The 23,534-nt window shown below is 51.0% G+C and overlaps 1 protein-coding gene across 9 annotated transcripts in view; it reads left to right on the top strand.

Annotated features, from left to right (window-relative positions):
- Positions 1-23,534, top strand: part of KALRN (kalirin RhoGEF kinase) — a 1,569,312-nt gene that overhangs the window by 1,190,094 nt on the left and 355,684 nt on the right. The window contains exon 1 of one of the 9 annotated variants that reach the window (XM_085647308.1): positions 20,270-20,473. The exons of the other annotated variants lie outside the window; for them this stretch is intronic. Within the exon in view, the coding sequence (XP_085503434.1) occupies positions 20,407-20,473 (67 nt within the window). The 5' untranslated portion in view covers positions 20,270-20,406. Of the gene's footprint in view, positions 1-20,269; positions 20,474-23,534 lie in introns of those variants that run through there. 9 annotated transcript variants of the gene reach the window in all.

Below are 23,534 nucleotides of genomic sequence, written 5' to 3'. Positions count from 1 at the left end.
TCCTCAAATTGATTGAACTTACCAACTTGGAGGGCCCACATCCAGATGTACTGCTTAAGCTGGATGTAGAGGCCCTCTACACCAACATCCCTCAACTCAACACTCTTGAGGTGGTTGAGACGATCTTGCTCAACACGACCTGGGACTCACCTACCCCCGTGAGTTTCGTCATGGAATGTGCAAGCATCGCTCTTACCGAAAACTTTTTTCAATTCGAGGAACTTATGTTCCACCAAACCCAAGGTACTTCGATGGGCAGTACCTTTGCCCCAAGTCTGGCATGTCTCTATATGTCGGACTTTGAGGCAAGGTATGTGCTCACGGACACCAACCCTTTTTCGAGTAACGTTCTCCAATGGAAGCGTTACATCGATGACATTCTAATCTTCTGGAAGGGTCACATGGAAGATATTCCAAATTTCATGTCATGGATCAATGATCTCAACCCCTTTTTAAAATTCACTGCCAACTGTTCCACTCAGGAACTCCCGTTCCTTGACCTTACCATTATCAACCAGATGGGCCTTTTGGAAACAATCACATACAAAAAGCCCACCGACAGCCACTGTCCTTTACTATACAATAGTTTCCATCCAAAAGCACTTAAGGATAACCTTCCGTACGGGCAGTTCTTGCGCATCCGCAGGAACTGTAGTCAAATGGAAAACTATAAAAAACAAGCTTCTGAACTCAGTATGAATCTAGCTCAGAGACAATATCCTACCCGCATCATTGACAATGCACAAAAACGAGCACGCAACACTCACAGATCTACCCTTTTGGAATCAAAAACCAAATCTGAATCAGATCTGATCACATGTGTTACTACGTTTACCACAGAATCCAACATGTTAAAAAGGGTCATTAATAAACATTGGCGTATCCTGGACTCAGGTGAATTGTCCATACCAAAACCGAGATTTGCCTTTAAACGCACGTCAAACCTTAAGGATCTCCTTATTAACACCAGACCAAAAAAGACAGACCCTCCAGTTCCCACCACCTTATGGAACCTACCTCCAGTCTGTGGTCATTACCCTTGCGGTCAATGTGTGGCATGTCCTTTAACTCGAGCTTCCAAAACAGTTCAACTGACTAGCAACTGGAGTTGGACCCAGAAAAGACACACTATTTGCAACACCCGTAACTGTATCTATCTGATCACGTGTCCCTGCCCCCTACAATACATTGGGATGACCACCCGTCAAGTCAAAACTAGACTAATTGAACACAGAAGCAACGTACGTTGCAAAAAGACAAATACCAAAATGTGTTCACATTTTGCAGAAAACAACCATAAGCCCAATGATCTAAATTGGACTATTCTAGAGGCTTTCCCCAACATCACAAAAGAAGCCCTGTTTAGGAAAGAACAATGCTGGGTTTTTAAGTTGGGCTCTCATCTCAGGGGTTTAAATGACGACATACCCTGGGCAGAATTAAACAACAATTAGAGACTCCAGGGTTCAACTGGTTTTACGTTATCTCTAATTATTTAATGGTACAACTCCATTTAACTGGTATGATACCACCCCTCTGGTTTTTATCACCACACGTTTTATTACCACATATTTTAACCTTTCCGTTAATTACTTAATGCACTACATCGTATTAAGTCTTGGTATGATTGACATACAGAAAGGTATATGAATAAGGATCAACGCCCAATCAGATAGATCACACCTTTTTCCTTGTATACTTTTAACACTCCAATATGGCCGCCGCGATACTACGGCGAAACAACTCTCGAAAATGATCCCCGTTAATTACTTAATGCACTACACCGTATTAAGTCTGGGTATGATTGACATACAGAAAGGTATAGGAATAAGGATCAGCGCCCGATCAGATAGATCACACCTTTTTCCTTGAACACTTTTAACACTCCAATATGGCCGCCGCGATACTACGGCGAAACAACTCTCAAAAATGATTCCCGTTGGTATTGCTTTGAGAGCCCATTCTAAGATGGCCGCCACGTTCAGGTACGCTCATCACAAAGCGCTACTTAAGCACGCCCACGTCAGCGTCTCTTCACGGGGCCCAGAGCGAGGGTAGGACACCGGCGAAGTTGCCTGTCTACCGCTGTGAGTACTACTCTAGGTCTTTCTTCGAACACGGTAAGCCTGGCCATTACGCCGTTTTTCAATAGGCTGCTGTAACAGGACCTGTCATTGTTTTGTTTTACCTTCCTTTTAGACTCCGGAGCAACTGTAGTGCTCTGTACTTCCCCGTCAGAACGAATTAGGCTTTTGGGGGTGAGTTTTTATGTCCGTCACCGGTTTGACAGCAGTTTTCCCATCACGCATGTCTTTGTAATTCAGTCCGGTTTTTGCCACTATTACTCGAGCTACTAGATCAATAAACTGTTTTACCTAACCGTCCTACAGGTCCCGGTCTATTGTAATGATAAAATGCTATTTGAAATGGTCTATTTAGATGTTGCCTAAACGAAAATGCTCATAACGTCATGACTAGTCTAGTTTATCTTGTTTCACTGAACCACATAAGTTCGCATACCATGCTGGTCACTCGCCTTTTACACTGTTTTTAAACCAATATACCACCTTGGATAACCGAACACTGGTTTCCTCACGACTCATCCACCTAGTCTACCATCACTACCTAGCTGGGTTTGAGTCCTTTAGCCACTTGTAGTTCACAATGTGTTCTGCACAGCACCTGTAATCTATGTGGTTGTTGGCAGGTCTAATTGCTGGTTTTATTTTATTTTATTCCCCCCCCCTTTTTTATCTTGTCCTTTTCTCCCACAGGTTTTGGTACATTCCAAGTACCATTTCTCCATCCACCTTCTCCTGCCGTAATCAGCAAACACTGCGATACGGCGGTGCACTCACTTCTCATTTAATCGGTCCTGACGAAGTGCCATTGACCCCTTCTGGGGCAGATGGGGCACGAAACATGTTGACCACACTCACTTAAGTTTAGCCCTTAGGGAACATTATTTCCTATACCGGGCTTCTTCACACTTTTAATAAGGTTGGAGCTACCTCATGAATAAAAACTGTATTTAGCAGGATGGCTCTTTAAACCTTTTTTATCCACCTCACCCCTAGTGCACCAATCCGCCCTCACACCCACACGCACCCAAACGGCTTCTTCAAAAGATCCCCGACAAAGAGCCCCGGTTTCGGGAGCCCGTCAGGCATTGCAGCGCCGGCCAGACGAGGGGCAAATGCCCATATGATGAAGCATGACATCCCGTGGGGTGTGTGAGGGCATTTCGAAGAAACACCTGTGCTTCCCCTCCCCCCCATTCCCCTGTCTTAGACAGTACCCCCAGGAACTGCTCATTCCTTTTCTACTGCACTTCTATACGCCATACTCTATTAAATTAATTGAGAGTGAAGCCGGGAGGTGAATCAAAAGGGATCAACGAAGGGTATGTTTGTGAGAATGAACTTTTGAATTCACAGGTGATAAATGTATTGCTAAATGCTGCAGGACATTTACCGCTTACAATTGCGCCACCCTTCACCCATTATGAGCTTTTTTAATTTGTACCCAAAATTATGGGCAATTGACCACCTTGGTTGATGGCACAAACATTTAATTAAACGTGTACACTCACACAAGAATTATCCAGGTATTGGAAAAGCAGCAGACATGCAAACAATATCGGATTCCAACCATCTGACCCTTATTAAGGTGGCGAACTGTGACTATCAGTCATACAATTAGCCGTAGTTGATAGCAGCTGAGATACAAGTGACAACTGCATGGAAATCTTTACTTAATTGAAACAATAATATAGGAAGGATAGGAGATCTGCAGAGCATGGCCTACTTTTATGGTCAATACTGCGATATATCCATAATTTAGGGTAATGTGTTCATTCCTGCGCAAGGCAGCATTAAACATGTGATAGTGCTTACACTTTCAGTAAAAACATCATGGGCTATACCCGCACCAGGCACTTGTATTATATTAGCACAATATTCAATATCTCCGACTGTGGAAAGAGTCCTTACTCACTCACTCCTTCAGTATCCATTCACTCACACTCGCCAAGTTCATGTCTCAGAGCCGCTACACTGAGAGAGCGACTAAAGCATCCGTACTGTCACAGGAAATCAATCAATCAATCACGACATTTGTAAAGCGCGCTACTCACCCGGAAGGGTCTCAAGGCGCTGGGGGGGAGGGGTACGTTACTGCTCGAACAGCCAGGTCTTGCGCTGCTTCCTGAAGGAGAGATGGTCTTGGGTTAGCCGAAGGTGGATGGGGAGGGAGTTCCAAGTCTTGGCTGCCAGGTAGGAGAAGGCTCTTCCTCCGGCGGTGGCTCTGCGGATGCGTGGTACGGTGGCGAGGGCGTGGCTGGTCGATCATAGCTGGCGGGTGGGCGTGTAGAAGGTCGTTGAGGTACTTGGGGCCCAGGTCGTGGAGAGCCTTGTGTGCGTGGGTGAGGAGTCTGAACGTGATTCTCTTGCTGACGGGGAGCCAGTGCAGGTCTCTCAGGTGTCCGGTGATGTGGTTTTGTTGGGGGATGTCCAGGATGAGTCGTGCGGAGGCGTTCTGGATACGTTGGAGTCTATTTTGAAGTTTGGCTGTGGTGCCGGCGTAGAGGGTGTTCCCGTAGTCCAGTCGGCTGGTGACGAGTGCCTGGGTAACGGTCTTCCTGGTTTCTGTGGGGATCCATCTGAAGATCTTGAGGAGCATGCGCAGGGTGTTGAAGCATGATGAGGAGACGGCGTTGACTTGTCTGGTCATCGAGAGGGAGGAGTCCAGGATGAAGCCTAGGTTGCGGGCGTGGTCCGTTGGTTTGGGAGTGGTGCCCAGGGCAGGGGGCCACCAGTAATCGTCCCAGGCGGAGGGGGATGATCCCAGGATGAGGACTTCCGTCTTGTCTGAGTTCAGTTTTAGGCGGCTGTGCTTCATCCACTCAGCGACGTCTTTCATCCCTTCGTGTAGGCTGGCTCTGGCGGTAGCGGGGTCGTTGGTGAGGGAGAGGATCAGTTGGGTGTCGTCGGCGTAGGAGATGATGTTGAGGTTGTGTTGGCGTGCGAGGGGGCTCATGTAGACGTTGAAGAGGGTTGGGCTGAGTGATGATCCTTGTGGTACGCCGCAGATGACTTCGGTGGCCTCGGATCTGAACGGGGGGAGGCGGACTCTCTGGGTTCTTCCGGCGAGGAACGAGATGATCCACTCCAGTGCCTTCTCTTGGATTCCGATGTTGTTGAGGCGCCGCACTAGGGTGCGGTGGCAGACAGTGTCGAACGCAGCAGAGAGGTCCAGGAGGATGAGGGCCGCTGTTTCCCCGTTGTCGATCAGGGATCTGATGTCGTTGGTTGCTGCGATCAGGGCGGTCTCGGTGCTGTGGTTGGCCCGGAACCCGGACTGCGAGGGGTCGAGGGATCCGTTCGTCTCGGGGAAGGCGGCGAGCTGTCTGTTGACGGTCTTCTCGATGACTTTGGCAGGAAAAGGAAGGAGCGAGATGGGACGGTAGTTCTTGAGGTCAGATCTCCGGGAAGGTGGCGGTGTGGAAGGAGGTGTTGATGATGTCCCGGAGGTGGGGTGCGATGATGGCGTCGGCCTTGTTGAAGACGTGGTGGGGGCAGGGGTCGGAGGGGGATCCGGAGTGGATAGTGTTCATCGTGTGGGTGGTGTCTTCGGTGCTGACCGGGGTCCAGTTGCCGAGGGTGGTGGTGGTGGGCGTTGGTTCGGTGGTCGGGTGCGTGGTCTGTGCGTTGAAGCTGTTGTGTATGTTGGCGATCTTGCGGTGGAAGAACGAGGCGAGTGAGTTGCAGAGGTCTTGCGAGGGAGTGATGTCGTTGTTTCCGGCGCTGGGGTTGGAGAACTCTTTGATGATGCTGAAGAGTTCCTTGCTGTCGTGGGCGTCCAGACGTTATTTGAGTGCTGTTTTCTTGGTGGCGCGGATCAGCTGATGGTGTTTACGGGTGGCATGCTTGAGGGCGGTCCTGTTGTCTGTGGTCTGGTCGAGCCGCCAGGCTTTCTCGAGGGAGCGGCAGTTCTTCTTGGAGTCCTTGAGTTCGTCGGTGAACCAGGGGGTTTTCTTGCTGCCGGGTCTGCTGGGAGGGTTCTTTAGTGGTGCGAGGTCCTCGGCGCAGGCGGTCAGCCACTTGGTGAGGTTGCTGGCGGCTTCGTTGGGGTCCGTTGTGCTGGTGGGAGGGTTCTAGCTGAGGGAGGCGGTGAGGTGCTCGGTGGTGATCTTGCTCCGGCGAGGAACCTGTTGCGGGTGGTGGTGGTTCGTGGTTCTTCTGAAGCTGAAGTGGACGCAGCTGTGGTCAGTCCAGTGGAGTCCGGTGGAGTGGCTGAAGGATATGTGCTTGATGGATGAGAAGACAGGGTCAAGCGTGTGGCCGGCGTAGTGGGTGTGGGTGTTCACAAGTTGCTTGAGTCCGAGGTTGGTGACATTGTCCAGAAGTGTGGTGGTGTTTCTGTCATTGTTGTTTTCCAGGTGGAAGTTGAGGTCCCCTAGGAGGATGTAGTCAACGGAGGGAAGGGCGTGCGGGCTGATGAAGTCTGCGAAGTCTTCGCTGAATTGTGTGCGTGGTCCAGGGGGTCTGTAGATGAGGGTGCCTCTGAGGGTGGTCTTGGGGTCGGTGTGTATCTGGAAGTGGAGGTGTTCGGCGGCGGTGAAGGTTTCGTCGGAGTTGGTCGAGATGCGGATGGTGTTCTTGTGTACGATGGCGATGCCTCCTCCCGTCTGGTTGATGCAGTCCCTCCAGGTGATCTTGTATCCGTTCGGGATGGCTATGGCGATGTCGGGCGCTGAGGAGGCGTTTCCGTGAGGAAGGCGACGTCTGGTGAAGTTGTGTCGAGCAGGTTCCAGAGTTCGAAGGCGTGCCTGTGGACGGAGCGGGTGTTGAGCAGGATGCACTTGAGGTGGTTGTTGCTGGTGCTCGGCTTGGCGGGTGCGGTGCAGGTCCGGAGGCAGGTGAATTTGCAGGCTTGGCAGGTGAAGGCTCCGTGGGTGCGTCTCGGGGTGGCTCGGTAGCATTCCGGCCGGTGTTGAGTGCGTTGAGGGTGGTGGGGTCATAAGTCCGTCGTGTTGGCTGGCGTTCTCGGGGGCCAGGGGTCCTGGCGCTGGGCGCGGGCCAGGCGCGGACGGGCGCAGACGGGCTTGCCTTAGGCGCGCCTTCGGCGCGCCAGTGGCGCGCCCGCTGCGCGGCCTCCATATGAGTGGGAGAGGGAGGGAGGAGCAGCTGGGAGGCGGGAACGGGGCAGCCAATGGGGTTCAAGGGGGCGGGGCCGCAGGGACGCAGCGGCGGGAAAGGAGCGGCGGGGGCAACGGTACAGAATGGAAAAGGGTGCGAGTGAGATTAACGGGCAGGGGTACAGAAGGCAAAAGTCAGTACAGGCAGTGGATACAGAAATAAAAATAGGGGTACAATGCAGAATGACGGGCGAGGGGTACAGAAATCAAAAGTTAGCCGGGGTACAGAAGGCAAAAGTTAACACAGGCAGAGAGGTGGCAATCAGGAACACTTAAATCCCATCCGAACACAAAATATTTGCAGGAGAAGTAAGCATTCAGACTTAGGGTTTATTCAGTTCTTTAGACTCGACCTGGAATGTACCTCTAGGCTGTAAATGGAAGCTTCTTTACACCCAGTTCTCCTGGTGGCATTCAGGCAGAGGGTAACCTGTACAGTGATCTGACGTCAGAACCAACTATGCTACTTAATTTATGCCGAGGGCAGAGTTCAGAGTCTAAATGTCTTCAAGGGATCATTTCGAGAAGCTGTCAGGATGACAAAATAGAAAATATACCAGCTGATTTATTTCTCCTCTTACACACCCTTCAATGCCTCCTCCTTGGGTTACAGACCTGCAAATCTCCTGGTTCGCTTCATCTTCCTCCTCTAATCAAACGCCCTGATTGGGCTGTTATCAAAATGGAGGAGGCTCCTAGATATCCTGCTTCTTTGAGAGGCGAGAAGGCTTTAATGACCTGATTGGCAAAGACTCACTGGCCTTTCCCTTCCCGTTGCTTTACCTTGTGATGGTCGTCTGTCCTGATCTCCCGATGCCAGTTCTTTGCAATGCTTTCCTGACGGCTTCAAAAATAATCCCTGGCAGTGTCTCCGAGGCGGCCACCGGTCACTACCATACAAGAGACCCTTTGAACCATAGACACCACAAGTGAAGTGGGTGACCGAAGCTGGGGAGAGTGGTTATTACTGCTAGAGTTTGAAAGCAGCCACATCTACGCTGTGGTCAGAAGTGAGTGTCATGTGCAAGGGTGTCCTTGTTGCTGAACAGGCAGCAGCGAAGGTGAGTTTAAGAGTCATAAAAGAGAGTTATACAGCTGCAGAGCCTCGTGTCAGATGGCAGGAGCAGACCCGGTAAATGGTCTTCCACAATAGGAAAATTTTATAACTGTTTTCCATATCTTACTGTCCCCATTTTCATGAACATACACTCATTTCGGTAGCAACAATAATGTCTAATGCAGTGAGTCCACTTGGGATTAGCGCAGTATAAATACAAAGCTCACTGCCAGTTCTCTTATCCAGGGTAACTTTGCATCAATGCGCTCCCTTAGAACAAGGCGTCCTTTCAGGCTGCGCGTCAGGCCACAAGGAAGTGCTCACTGCGGTCTACTCTTGCCTGTGTTTTTTTCCTGCTTCAAACTGGAGTTATCCAGCCTAAGGGCTAAGGGCTATCATTGATGCGGGGAGGAGGGGGACAAGATGGCGGAGGGATAACGATGGAGGCGAAGAGTGAAGGAAGTCTGCTCAAGGGACAGAAGTCCCTCTCATTCATACAAAAGGCCTTTCTGAGATGCCTTTTGACTGTAGAGTCCCTTTGCTGAGGCCTCCTGTACAACTGGGACAGAACTGTAAAGGGATTTTTCAAGCAGCATCCCCGCTCTTTGAGAGTTTCTGTGAGCTGAGTGTAAAGGTCTGACTACTCTGCTAGTCAAATAGTGTACCCTTAACAAATGGGCATCCCATTGACCAATTCATATGGTCGGTGCTAGTTACTCAAGGAATGCCATTTTAAACAGGTGGTAATATTAATGTTATTATCATTACAGATGTGCAAAATTCACTTAATTTGCCTTCGCGTGATTAGGCCAAATTCAAATTTGTCATTTCACGCTATATTTTAGCGTGAAATGTGTCCTTGCATCAATTTTTGGTGCAGGAACGCTTTTACCAAACGCACAGCAAACAGCCACTTCAGTTCTATTTCACCCGTGAGGGCATGGTACATTTGTACCGTGAATGGTGCGTAGTTACATGAAGTGTTGTAATTTCGGAAATTTTACTAACGTGAAATTCCTTGGCTTAAGGGTGTATTTAGCAAAAGCACTGCGAAAAATAGACACTTGTGTTAAATTGTTCCTGCGAGTTTGTGGTTAATTTGTACCGTGAATAGTTCTCAGTTACGTGAACTGGCTCAATTTCAGGAACTTTGTCTAACTCTCAATTCCTGAGATTATGTGACGTCATTTAAATTTTACTCAAGCCTGGTTATTACCTGAAGAACTGTGAAATGAAGTAGGAATGCCTTCAGTAGAAATGTGTTTCACTTTTTACTATGGGATCAGGCATAGCATTTGTACCAAACCTCTGGTTATGCCTTTGAATCAGAATTCACATAGCTAAACAGCCATGTCTTTGTCTGTGACCATTAATCGCCATTTGCTTCACAAATCTATTGACTTTCCTGACAGTTGAAGCAAATATCGAATTTCCTTCTTTTTAGGAAAATGCTTATAACGCATCTAATTTGTTAGGCTTTATTGTTCATGCTCTCTGCCGATTCTTAGCGCCAGGAAACCTCTTGGTAACAGTGCACTTTGTAAGTATTAAATCAAATGAAAACAGCTGAAAGGGTTCAGTTGGGTGTTTTTGCCTCTGGTATCATCTTATCTGTACAGTGCATATATGGGGGATGGGTGTGGTGAAGCGTAAATGCAGCACTCTTAAATAGACCTGGTGTAGAAGCGGGTGGACATACCTATGGAGGATAACATGAGCACTATTCACGATAATGCTTGTTTGAGGAAGATCAAGGTGAGGCGCAAATTCAGAGGAGCAAGGGAAGCCACAAATGAAGAGCTCAAGAGGGGGGGGGGGGGGGGGGGGGGAGATCCAGGTGGCACATATTGAGGCTCTGTGAAACTGCTAAGATTAATATCGAATTGAGTTTTTTGGTTTTTTTGCAAACTTTCTGAACTTGAGGACATTTTAGAAGAAATGACAAATAACAGTAGAAAACTTCCACCAGAAGTACTCTTTAATGGGAAAACCTAAAAAAAACAACATAGCTGAGGCACTATATCAATGAAAAATTCTCTATGGTAAGAAGCTGTGCAACTCAACAAACTTGACTAATTGCATAAAGGGGTGGCGGAGTGCTTTACTTAAACATACAGTGTTTATATATATAGACCGGAGTTATACAAATAAAATAGTTAAACAGTAGTTATGTTTAATTGCATTTAGCAGGGACCATGTTATAATTATCATATCTGGTTTTTTTGACAAAAGGGAGTATCTCTATAAATTCTTAAGAGCACTTATCCAATTCTTGTGATTCTCACCAGGGGACCACTCCTAAGCTGGATTCCTATAACTTGTGAGCTTACATGCACAAGCTGCCCGCACTATGGTAAAAGATTTGTTCTTTCTAAGTCATGAGAACAATTTAGTGGAGAAAAATGGCTGCCAACATTGCTGTTTTCGACATATTATTTGGTTCCTTCAGTAGACGTGATTTCTGTGTCTTTGTTTTCTTTATTCCATAATGAAAGGGAGATTCAAATCAAGGTCGCCTCGAGGACAGTGAGACATAGTCTGCCCCCACTGGGGTGTGTGGGCCCATCTCGGGGAGCCTCCGCAGTCACCTTAGAAAATATGAACAAACCTCGAGATGTAGCACTTGAAGCGCCAAGCTGAAACTCTTCACCTGTGTTGATGAATGCATGTCTGCAGTTTTATATTGAGTGAGTTGCAAAATTTGGAGCAAATTCCAACACTTCTATGGAAAGGTGGGGCTCCTGCAGTTGAGGTGCAGTGACAACAGTCTCTTGATGAGGTCAGCTGTTTTACTCTGGAGGTTATGAAGAGATATGAGGTCATATTGAAAGGGCTAGCCTGAGGGTTTTTTTCCTGAAAGAGAACAGCAGAGGAAGACGTTTACCTCTGCGGTACAATCTGGCAGTGTGCAAGTGTTAGTAGTACAACACTGTGAGGTAAGCTCTTCCAATCCAGAAACCTCTCACTGAAACCTGCGGAACCCAATGGCACCTGCAGGAGCTACTAATTACCTCACACGCCAACATCACCTGAGGTTTACAGGGAATACAAGTGCAACCGCTTAACCTGAAAGCATAAATTTAACAAAACCAATAACCTAACATCAACAGGTCTGGACTAAAGCCTGTGACTAAACTAGAGCAATTTGGAAACACCAACATATGAGATGGAGAGAAAACAGCTCTAGAACATACTTAAGGATACCAACAGTAGATCATCTGAGCGATAATCCACTGAGGAACACAAGCAAGCATACACAAGAACCCCATCACTATAGCACAGTAAATCCCCAGAGGTGAACTAATCAATGGGAACATCATGACTATACTTCCACACCTAACAATATTATTGACCCACTTACTACCTGAAAGGGTAAATCACTCCAAGCCCCACCCCTTAGGAGGAAGAAATTGCTGACACCAAAAAGCCACAACCTAACAAAGGCAGAGTCTATGAAGCTGCCAATGAGATCATCAAATACATTCTCTCCTCCTTCCCACCAACCAGGCCCACACAGTCTAACACACACAAGCATTAACTTACAACATCAACAATATGGGCACTAATGCACAACAGCCTGATCAAGAAGGAAGATTCCCAGGCCTAATATGAAATAGATCATACTCAAAAGCACAAACACAAGTTTTCTATCTGAAAGAGACACGTTAGTGATAGATTCCTTACCTTACCTTAGAATATCCCCAGGCGTCAGACTGGATCCGGAAAGTTTTCTTCAGCAGTACCCCTGCGCGTCGGCAGGCGTCGTCGTGCGGCTCAGTGTACGTCGCTGGCGTCGTAGCTGCCGAGATGCATTGTCAGAGCTACTTAGACGCGCCCACGTGCGCTGAAGTCAGTTCTTTCTTTTTCCGCGCAGATCCGAGACAGAGCGGTACCCCTAGTTAAAAAGTTCAACTTGGTTTCTAACAACTTCTTTTGTCGTGTGCTTGACTCCTGGTGCAATAGAGATGCCCGGGTTTAGGTCCTGTAGGGCCTGCCGCCGCAACATGTGTCTCTTCTGCTTAGGGCACGCCCATGACCCTGAGGCGTGCCCCGATTGCCAGGCCATGGCGCCGAAAGCTTTGCGGGGGCGTTCCCGAAAGTTGTTGGAGGTCGAGCAATCGGTTCTGCGCCGATCAAGGTCCCGATCCCGTGGGAGGTCAAGGGACCGGTCGCAGAGCCATCAGCATCGCTCATCGAAATTGTGTACAGGTAAGTCTCGGCGCCATAACAAGTCGAAGAAGCGCTGTCGCTCTTCTTCTCCCCCTCACCAGTCGCGAGGCAGGCGGACACTCCCTCGCGGCTCCGTTGGAGCCTCCATCATTGCCTGCGGCCTACCCTCCCTTTCCGGGGCCGCACGCGACATCAAACGAGGTGCAGTCCTTTCTGCCGGCCTTACGCCATTTGTTTGCTCCGCCGGGTCCCTCCGGAGCACCATCGGGCCTCGTGGGTCCGTCGGAAGGGTTTGCCCCCGTGCCACCGCCTCTGGCCTCGGCTATGCCAGCACCATACCCTGCGACGACACCAGCCCTGGCCTCAGCTCCGACCTCGGACCGGGCGCCGGTGCCGACTCCGGCCACGGCGCTGTATCCGGCGCCGCCGCTGGACAGCGCCGACCCGGGACTGGTATCTTACCCTCCCATTCCATTTCTGGGAGGGGAGTTTATCCCGTTTCCCAGGGCTCCTCGTCCTTACCGGCCCCTTCAGCAACCGGTGGACGAAGGGGAATACTGGGAGGGGTCTGAGGACCCTCTTGCAGCTCAATGCGAGGATGAGCCTGAGTGGGAAGGCGATGTGGAGGGTCCAGTGGATCTGGATTTCTCTCCACACCCTGGCACTCTGTCCCCTTCTTCCGTGGCCACGGAGGAAGTTGGAACTTTTTCTGTGGTTTTACGTCGGGCAGCTGAGGCTCTTAACCTTGAGCTCCCTTCTGTACCTATCAGGACCAATCTCCTGACTGAGGTCCTGCAGCCGCAGTCCTCCTCTTCGGAACCGTTACTGCCCTTCAATGAAGCGCTTACTGATATCCTGTTGGGCACCTGGATTAAACCTAACACAGGAGTCCCTGTGGACAAGGGTGTGGCGTGCCGCCATCGCCCGGCTCCGGGCGACCCCAGCTTTCTCACTCAACACCCTACGCCTGAGAGTCTGGTTGTCCAGGCTTCTGCCTCGCCAAGTGCGTTCCCTTTTGCTCCTCCGGACAAGGAACCTAGGAAACTGGAGCACTTTGGGAAAAAGATTTTCACATCTGCCAGCTCTGGGTTGCGGGCGGTGAATACTGTGTGCCTGCTAGGCCGCTATTCCCAGTCTGTGTGGGACACTGTGGCACAGGTGCTACGTCAGTACCCTGTGGAGGCATAGGCGGTTCTCTCCCAAGCCATTACCGAGGGGAGAGATGCTGCGAAATGTACTATTTGTTGTGGGGTTGACACGGCTGATTCGCTCGGTAGGGCACTCTCCACAACTGTGGCGTTCCGTCGTTCTGCTTGGCTCCGCACTACTGGCTTCTCTGGGGAAGTCCAGAACACTCTGTTGGACATGCCCTTTGACGGTACATGCCTCTTCGGTGATGAGGCGGATAGCACCCTGGAACGTTTTAAGGACTCTCTGGCTACGGCCCAGTCTTTGGGTCTTGCCACCACGCGTACTCCCTCGGGGTCCGCTTTTCGGTCCTTCCGAGGCCAAGGTCGTGGCGCCCAGGCGTGTACTTTTCAGACCCGCAAGTCTGTGCAGCCACAGTCTCAGCGCAGCCGCGGATGTGGGACCCGCCGTGGTGGATCCCGGGGACAGCGGACGGGTCAGTCCACCACCTCCCCTGCCGCCTCTAAACCTTCCTAGTCTGGTGTTTCAGGCCCACCTGACACCAGTGGGTGGCAGGATTCGTCATCACCTTCCCCACGGCGCTCCATAACCTCGGGCAGGTGGGTTCTGCAAATAGTCCGCATGGGCTACTCCCTCCTGTTCGAATCTACCCCTCCAACTATGCCTCCTCAGTACCATTGCTTGTCGGGGGAACACTTGGCACTTCATCAGCAGGAAGTTATGGCCCTCTTGGCCAAGGGGGCCATCGAGCGCGTTCCAACGCCAGAAGTAGGTCGTGGTTGTTACTCCCACTACTTGGTTCCGAAGAAGGACAAAGGTCTGCGCCCTATCTTAGACCTCCAGAATGTCAATCGCTTCCTCCTGAAGGAGAAGTTCAAGATGCTCACGCTAGCTCAGGTCTTGTCTGCTCTAGACCCTCAAGACTGGCTGGTAGCGTTGGACTTGCAGGATGCTTATTTTCATATTTCCATCCTGCCCGCCCACCGGCGTTACCTACAGTTCACGGTGGGCCACGAGCACTTTCAGTTAACCGTGCTCCCTTTTGGCCTTACCAGCGCCCCTCGGGTGTTCTCGAAAGTGATGGCGTTGGTTGCAGCTCATCTGCGCAGATCAGGGGTTTCAGTCTTCCCCTATCTCGATGACTGGCTGTTGAAAGCAGGCTCGCCCCGTGCAGTCGTCTCCCACCTCCAGACTACGGCCAACCTCCTGCATTTGCTGGGGTTTTCCATCAACGTGCCGAAGTCGCAGCTGATTCCCTCTCAGAAGCTCTTCTTCATCGGAGCGGTTCTGGATACGGCGCAGTTTCGGGTTTATCCTCACGAACAGCGAGTCCGGGACATTCGGGCTTTGATTCCGATCGTTCAGCCCTGGTCCTGGGTTTCGGTCAGGAAGACCCTGAGGCTGCTGGGCCTCATGGCCTCCTGCATCCTGCTAATCGACCATGCCAGACGGCATATGCGGGCTCTGCAGTGGAGCCTGAAGTTCCAATGGACGCAGCATCAGGGGAACCTGTCCGACTACGTTCAGATCTAAGAGGGCACTGCACAGGACTTGTATTGGTGGCTCACGAACCAGCATTGGGTCAGCAGTAGATCCCTCTCCCTTCCTCAACCAGAGCACACAGTAGTGACTGACGTGTCCCTCCTGGGTTGGGGCGGCCACATGGGAGAGGCGGAGATCAGAGGCCTCTGGTCTCTGGCGGAGTCCAAGCTCCATATCAACCTTTTGGAGCTCAGGACGATCCTACTTACACTCAAAGCATTCCTTCCCTCTGTGAAGGGGAGAGTAGTGCAGGTGTTCACAGACAACACCACCGCCATGTGGTACTGCAACAAACAAGGCGGGGGGGGTGTGGACCCTATGTCCGGAGGCTCTACGTCTTTGTACGTGGCTGGAACGTCAAGGCATTCCCTTGGTGGTTCAACACCTGGCAGGTTCACTGAACGCCAGAGCAGACGAACTAGGCCGACGGTGCATGTTGGATCACAAATGGCGTCTTCACTCAGAGGTGGTGCAAGGTCTCTTTCAGCAGTGGGGAGAACCTTGGTTAGATCTATTCACCACTGAAGAGAACGCGCAATGTCATCAGTTCTGCGCGTTGGAGTTTCCAAGGCGGCACTCGCTAGGCAACGCTTTTCGTCGCGAGTTTAGTTGTGGTCTGTTGTACGCCTTTCTGACTAGATCACTTCTGCCCAGAGTGCTGAAGAAGATCGGGTGCGACCGGGCCCAAGTCATTCTTGTGGCACCAGACTGGGCTCAAAGAGTTTGGTATCCCGAGCTACTCAGTATGAGCGTGGATCCCCCGATCCGTCTGCCTCTTCAGGAGGATCTCCTGTCGCAGCAACAGGGGACTGTCCTAAACCCGAACCTGTCCAGCCTGCACCTCTTTGTGTGAAGATTGAGCGGCGACAGCTGATTCCATTTGACTTGCCTCCCGAAGTCTGTAATGTGATTCTGACAGCCAGGCGTCCCGCCACTAAAACGGTATACGCCGGTCGGTGGAAAGAAATTTGTGGCATGGTGCACAGCGAAATCTGTTGATCCTCTTGTTGCCCCTCTTTCTGAGGTCCTATTGTTCCTTCTTTCTTTGGCCCAGCAGGGCTCTGCTCTGGGCACTATCGAGGGCTACTTTTCTGCTCTTTCATCCTTTCTTAGGCTGCCTGATCAGCCCTCTCTTTTCAAGCCCCCAGTTGTCCATGGATTTCTCAAAGGCATTAATCACCTTTTCCCTCCTATTCCTTTTGTGATGCCTCAATGGGACTTGAACCTGGTTCTCAAGTATCTGATGTGCACTCCATTTGAGCCTCTTCATAACTGTCCTTTGCGGTTATTGACTCTGAAAACTGTCTTTCTGGTAGCCATCACCTCCGCTTGGCGGGTGAGTGAGCTCCAGGCTCTTTCCTGCAAACCTCCTTTCCTGGCGATTCATCCGGACAAGGTTGTGTTTCGACCATGTCCCTCCTTTCTACCAAAAGTAGTCTCTTCTTTTCATCTGGGGCAAACTGTAACTCTGCCCACTTTCTTTCCGCCTCCGCACCCTTCAAGGGAAGAGGAGAGGCTCCACCGTCTGGACCCAAAACGTGCGCTCTCGTTTTATCTCAACCGCACACAACAGTTCTGGGTGGATGACCAGCTCTTTGTTGGCTTCTTTCCCAAAGTGCTCCAGTTTCCTAGGTTCCTTGTCCGGAGGAGCAAAAGGGAACGCACTCGGCGAGGCAGAAGCCTGGACAACCAGACTCTCAGGCGTAGGGTGTTGAGTGAGAAAGCTGGGGTCGCCCGGAGCCGGGCGATGGCGGCGCGCCACACCCTTGTCCACAGGGACTCCTGTGTTAGGTTTAATCCAGGTGCCCAACAGGATATCAGTAAGCGCTTCATTGAAGGGCAGTAACGGCTCCGAAGAGGAGGACTGCGGCTGCAGGACCTCAGTCAGGAGATTGGTCCTGATAGGTACAGAAGGGAGCTCAAGGTTAAGAGCCTCAGCTGCCCGACGTAAAACCACCGAAAAATTCCCAATCTCCTCCGTGGCCACGGAAGAAGGGGACAGAGTGCCATGGTGTGGAGAGAAATCCAGATCCACTGGACCCTCCACATCGCCTTCTCACTCAGGCTCATCCTCGCATTGAGCTGCAAGAGGGTCTTCAGACCCCTTCCAGTATTCCCCTTCGTCCACCGGTTGCTGAAGGGGCCGGTAAGGACGAGGAGCCCTGGGAAACGGGATAAACTCCCCTCCCAGAAATGGAATGGGAGGGTAAGATACCAGTCCCGGGTCAGCGCAGTCCAGCGGCGGCGCCGGATCCAGCGCCGAGGCCGGAGACGGCACCGGCGCCCGGTCCGAGGTCGGAGCCGAGGCCGGGGCTGGTGTCGTCGCAGGGCATGGTGCTGGCATAGCCGAGGCCAGAGGCGGCGGCACGGGGGCAAACCCTTCCGACGGATCCGCGGGGCCCGAAGGCGCTCCGGAGGGACCCGGCGGAGCAAACAAATGGCGTAAGGCCGGCAGAAAGGACTGCACCTCGTTCGATGTCACGTGCGGCCCCGGAAAGGGAGGGTAGGCCGCAGGCAATGATGGAGGCTCCAACGGAGCCGCGGGGGAGTGACCGCCTGCCTCGCGACTGGTGAGGGGGAGAAGAAGAGCGACAGCGCTTCTTCGACTTGTTATGGCGTCGAGACTTACCTGTACACGATTCCGACGAGTGATGCTGATGGCTCCGCGACCGGTGCCTTCACCTCCCACGGGATCGGGACCTTGATCGGCGCAGAACCGATTGCTCGACCTCCAACAACTTTCGGCAACCCTCTCGCAAAGCTTTCGGCGCCATGGCCTGGCAATCGGGGCATGCCTCGGGGTCATGGGCGTGCCCCAAGCAGAAGAGACGCATGTTGTGGCGGCAGGCCTTACAGGACCTAAACCCGGGCATCTCTATTGCACCAGGAGTCAAGCACACGACAAAAGAAGTTGTTCGAAACCAAGTTAAACTTTTTAACTATGAGTACCGCTCTGTCTCGGATCTGCGCGGAAAAAGAAAGAACTGACGTCAGCGCGTGTGGGCGCGTCTAAGTAGCTCTGACGACGTCATCTCAGCGGCTACGACGCCATTGACGTACGACGGAGCCGTACGACGATGCCTGCCGACGCGCAGGGGTACTGCTGACGAAAACTTTCCGGATCCAGTCTGACGCCTGGGGATATTCTAAGGTAAGGAATCTATCACTAACTAATGTCTCTTACAGATATATTGTTACACAAGTAAGTAACTTGTGCAACAAAAGCATCTGGCAATTAATGGAGGAGCACAACCATCCAAAAGCACTTCCACGACAACCTAGACACAGTGCTGAGTGTTTGGGCCCGTGGTTGCAGGTGGAACTTTTTTTCTTGGGTTTGGGACATCTTTTTTCAGATTACCACTTTGATCCAGAACAAGAGAGAGAAAGTCAGAAAATGGGTTAAGAAGGTGGAAGAGAAAGACCAGAAACAGTAACAAGGTGTAAAAACGGGTGAACTATAATCATGCATGGATGAGATAAACAGAGCGGATTGGAGGGTGGTGAAATAACGATGCTTGAGGTAGAACCAAGACAAAACAGCTTCATTATTTGGCAGTGGGCAAGTAAGAAAAACTTGAAAAGTTTGGATTTAAGCACTTTTGTTTTTTTAGAACAATGAAGCATTACCTAGACACCAGGGCTTGAGTCGGGGTACCACTCGTGTGGAGGCGTCCCCTCACTTATTTTGCCGGGAACAAGATAACTGGAGCAAATGGAGCCCCACATTCACTCTTTGGCCTCTCTGGGGCGAGATCGGAGCTCATTCAGAATGCTGCTCACGTGCTGGCTTCTCTGAAGCAATCACATCTAAGGGGTGAGCAAGGGGAGGCAGTGAGTCAGATGGTGCACCTTTCGTGACGTCACCTCCTGTTGTGACGTCCGCGTCCCCCCACTTCTGTTTTTAGGACTTGTGCCCTGCTAGACACTAATACAGTTTCCACATATAAGGACCTTCGGTTTCAGTAATGACCTCCGTACAAAACTTCCTTCCCTAACAACACCAGTGAATTGCCGACCACATGAAGGTTGATAACTCACTTCTACAAGCACCCCCATAATAAGATCTCTAGCCACCTACTTGGCCCCAAGAAGTCGCACCCTGGATCCTGCAGAACCTAACATTAGAAACCCAGAACCAGGGGGAGGGGGGGGGGGATGAGGTCATAACACACATATATTCTGCCCTTCGACTCCGATCCAAACAAATACTAAAAATATATTAGCTGAAGCCTTGCGTGAATCTGCAGACAAGCATTAACATACGACGAAATGTGCCAACCTGAGAATACCCTGAGCCGAGATGTAAAGGGCCAAAGTCGTGTGTACAAACTTGAACCGCGGTGATACACGCGACGTCTAACATTCCCTCGCAAAGAAACGCCACGCACACCAGTACCTTGACTCTAACTTTATGCGACCTCGACCAAAAAAGGACAACGAAGCAGATCTGAAAGACCGGGCCCACCCCAATGCTGCCCATTCGTTAATATCATAAGTGCAACAACACAAAGACCCCAGCAAAGCACACTACTGGGACAACAGAGACAAATCCGCACACGAAAAGCTGCACTTAACGAATCGGTACAAAAGGGGGTGGTAATGGACGAAGCATCAGAACCAATCAAACACTCACACCCAGTCAACAGATCTGTGTTTGATCTGGGTTTAACGAATGTCACCTTACCAAGATAAAAAAAAATACCAATACGCAGCAGCAAAACCGAAATCCGCGAGGAAAAAAATGTGTATGCGCAGAATAAATGAGTTGACACTTCATTGTGATTGATTTTGCGATGCCCTAATTTATAGTTTCACATATTGCTTTAAATAAACGGCTGTTCGCAAAACAAACATGTGAGTGGTATAAAAAAAAACGATTTTATTCTATGTTGGCAGCAGTTTCATCCTATAAAGGCCCTATGCCTCCTCTGAGGTCATTTATTAACGAAACTCCTTGGGGAACAGAAACTGCTTGTGAAAGCTTTCGTTACTTAATAAAAGTGCACAACACAGGAGTGGCGTTAGCAAGGTGAAATCCGCGAGGGATCCTGGCATGCGAGTGTAGTAGCCCCGCTGTGGTCGCCCAGAGGAGCTCGGCCCCGCCCCTGCATAGCCCCGCCCCTTCCATAGCCCCGCCCCCCGCCGCCCTCAGCGGCTCATCTCTCGAAGCGCTGCAGAGGCCGCCTGTGGAAGTCGTTGCTCCTCCCGCGCTGCCCCGGGACCTGGAAGAGCCGCTCTCCGCTTGTTCCTTCCTCGGGCCCCCGGCCATGAGAGGGAGTAGGGCAGGATGAAAAGTGGTTCTTGTTGCAGGTGGTTCTGCTCGACGTGCTGCTGCTGCTGCTTCGCTTGCAGAGGTGAGTGCCTGTCGCCGGCTCTTGAGGACGGACGGGCGAATGACCTGCAATTTATATAGACCTGAGGGCATCGCTGCAGTTTGCTTGTTTCTAGGTGCACTCAAGTCTCGCTCGCAGACACCTGAGAAAAAGTGCTCAGGAGAAGGCAACATGGTGTTCTCGGGATCAACCGTTGCATTCAAGTGGAACGCCTCGATTTGAACCGTGTATCCTGGATACAGAGTGAGCACTGTCAACTCCTCTGGTGCCGACTTGCCTTAAGTGTTTGTGTGAGTCGGGCTGTTACCGGTGGCCTCTGCACTTTTAATATGAACGCGAAATAGATCTGCTCCTTAAAGGTGTCTCGGAGTGCCGTGAAATGTGTTTGAGACCGTCGGGCAACCCTTCGTGCCCGTTGGCTGTTTGTGTGAGCACGCCCGTGGATCCCTGAGCAGGTGGACTCGTGCAGGGCGTAGTTCTAGATATTGTAGCAGGTGCAGTAACGCGAGGGGCCCACTGCGCACTAATTGTATATCTTTTTAATTGCTTGACCTGAGAATGGGGGCAACTTTCCGTACTCGCATTAGGGCCATCCCACTTTTCCTGCTTCACTGGTGGAATGGGGGCAGAGGCACAACTAGAGCCAAATTTCGGGGGGGCTAAGAAAAAATTTCGGGGGTGGCTTAATCTTTAAGCAATAGGCAGAGTGGAGCTGATGTCGGGGGGTGGGGGGGCTGAATCTTTAAGCAATAGGCAGAGTGGAGCTGCAGGGGCTCTTAGAAGGGATGAAACAGCAGCGAGGCCTCATTAACATGCAAATGGCTTTTAAAGACCTGTGAAGTGCTCGGGTGCGGCTGTGTGTGCGCCGGGAAGCTGTCTCATCCCGGGCTGCCACACACGACTTGGGGGGGGGGGGGCTGTTGCCCTTTGAGTCCAATGGGCGTTGCGCGCCTGATTGGGGGAGTGAGTGCTGCTGGTTTCAGTCTGAGTGAGGTGCCGAAATCTTGATTTCAAACTACCAAATCCGAACCACGAAGTGTACCGTGAGTTTGTCGGCTGTTAGGTAGCACTCCGAAACCCCCAGTTCTAGGTTTCAAGTGTGCAAAAGTACGTTCAGCGGCTTTTTTGTACCTGAAGTTAGTCCTGGTGTGTGGAGACATGCCGCGAGTGGCAGTGACATGCGGAAACATAATAAATGGTGATGGCTAAGGCCATGCTTGGGAATCCTGACCTGACGGAATTGATATTTACTGGATTGTGGGTGTGTACTTGGCGAGATGTAAATAGAATATAGAGTTTTCTCGGTGGCAGTGGAACTAAAGTGGTGCCTTGACAACATCGCGAGGTAATTCAGGGGTATATGTGCGGGTGCAAAGATCTGTGGGCCGCCAGACAGAGAACGTAAACTTTCCCAGGTTTCTAAATGGTTTTATTGAGATGGGCTGTAAGCACCTGCTGTTGAGGCGAATAGAGCGTCTGTAATCCAGGTTTGCATTGTAAATGGGTCCTAGTTATAATGTTGAGTGGCATGGAATCATGGGACATTCATCAGTATTAAACGTTTTGTGATGTTTCGTGTTATTTCCATTTGTATAGCGCGTTCTACCACTAGCACGGGGTTTTCGCTCAGCCAGATGCGCGCAGCTGTGACTTTTATATACTGTAAATCACTGAAACAAAAGTAGCGTTGTGCGTGAATGGAGCTGCTGGCCCCCTGCTCCTCCTTAAAGGGCGCAAAGGGGAACACATAAGGGGGTAGCAGTCCGCATGCTAATCCCTGGCTCGCTGTAAACCCTCACTGTGGGGCCCGAGGGCTCGGAAATGTCATTCACATACAGGGATGTCACTGGCCTCGACGGATGCCGCGGGGAGGGTTCAGGCGGGCAGAGTTCAGCCCTCTGGCCTGCAGCGCGGAGGAGAAGACAGGCCGATGGAGTCAGGCATGCGGCTCCGGCAGCCAGAGCCAGTAATGGACCGTGTTACACGAGAGATCCCCGTGCTTCAAAGAACCGATCTGGAACCAAAAACATGGCCGCCTGGTACATGCTAGAGACCGGCCCTTGTATGAGAGTGGCATTCACTCAGTCCTGCTTGGACCTGTAGGATGACACTTTTGGTGGAAAGCGTTAAACTGTAAATCCCGGCACCCTTCATGCTGTTAACCAAAAACCAACGACGGGCTGAGGCCACCCTGGGGACACGGGGTCCGTTGGCCCGGCCTGTCTTCGCCTCCCTGGTCTGTGCACTTGTCACATCTCCGTGCGACCTTCAAGCCGCAGGCTCGAATCCGGCAATGTCAACTTAACCATTCACTCATCCATCATAGGTCCGTGCCAAGGTGAGTATCAATTTCAGTCGGGTTATACATAGTTTGTATTATAGAAATGAATTCAAAAAGGCTTCGGATTCACGCGCTGAGCGATAACAGATTATTGGTATTAGCAGTGTTCATAGTAGTCTGTGCAGTGCCTGCTCTCGGGTTCAGCCGTGTGCCTCATACACTTCTTGGGCATTACCTTTACTTTCACTGTCTTCCTTTTCCTGGTGTTTATTTCTGATTTTAATTTCGCTTCCAGATTTTGCTTCAACGACTTAGACATTCGCTCCTCACTGTGTAAAATAGTATTTCACTCTGATCGTCCAGGCCACGCCCCTCAGCCAGAAGCAGAGGGCGCGGGGTGTGCAGGTGGGGCGCCACGTCCCCCGGAGGGACAGCGGTCTGTCAGTGTTACTGCCGGGATCCAGCTCCTCTCGCTCGGCCCTCTTCCAGGTGTCAGCATTGGTCATTCATTCTGTGCTCTCATCTGTCCAGTTGCCACACTGCATCCATCATCTCCCAGTGGTCCCTCCTCTCTGAATCAGGCGCGCTGCCCCCTGCGTGGTGCAAAACTCTAGTGCACATAGACCCAAGATCTCAAGGCGTGCAGGGCGTTTCCATAATCCGTGCAGTGCTTCAAGGCACTCAAAGCTTTCTTGGATGTAGGTGCTCAGGTGCACACTTGTTGTTAGGAAAGTATGCTTTAAAATTGGGATCTAGAGTTGGCTCCTGAGTTAACAACCTCCTTAGAGAGAAGGTAACATG

Source organism: Triturus cristatus, chromosome 3_2 (assembly GCF_964204655.1).
Source record: "Triturus cristatus chromosome 3_2, aTriCri1.1, whole genome shotgun sequence".
Classification (NCBI taxonomy): domain Eukaryota; kingdom Metazoa; phylum Chordata; class Amphibia; order Caudata; family Salamandridae; genus Triturus; species Triturus cristatus.
The sequence above is the reverse complement of the archived record's forward strand: the minus strand, read 5'-3'. Positions and strand labels throughout refer to the sequence as shown.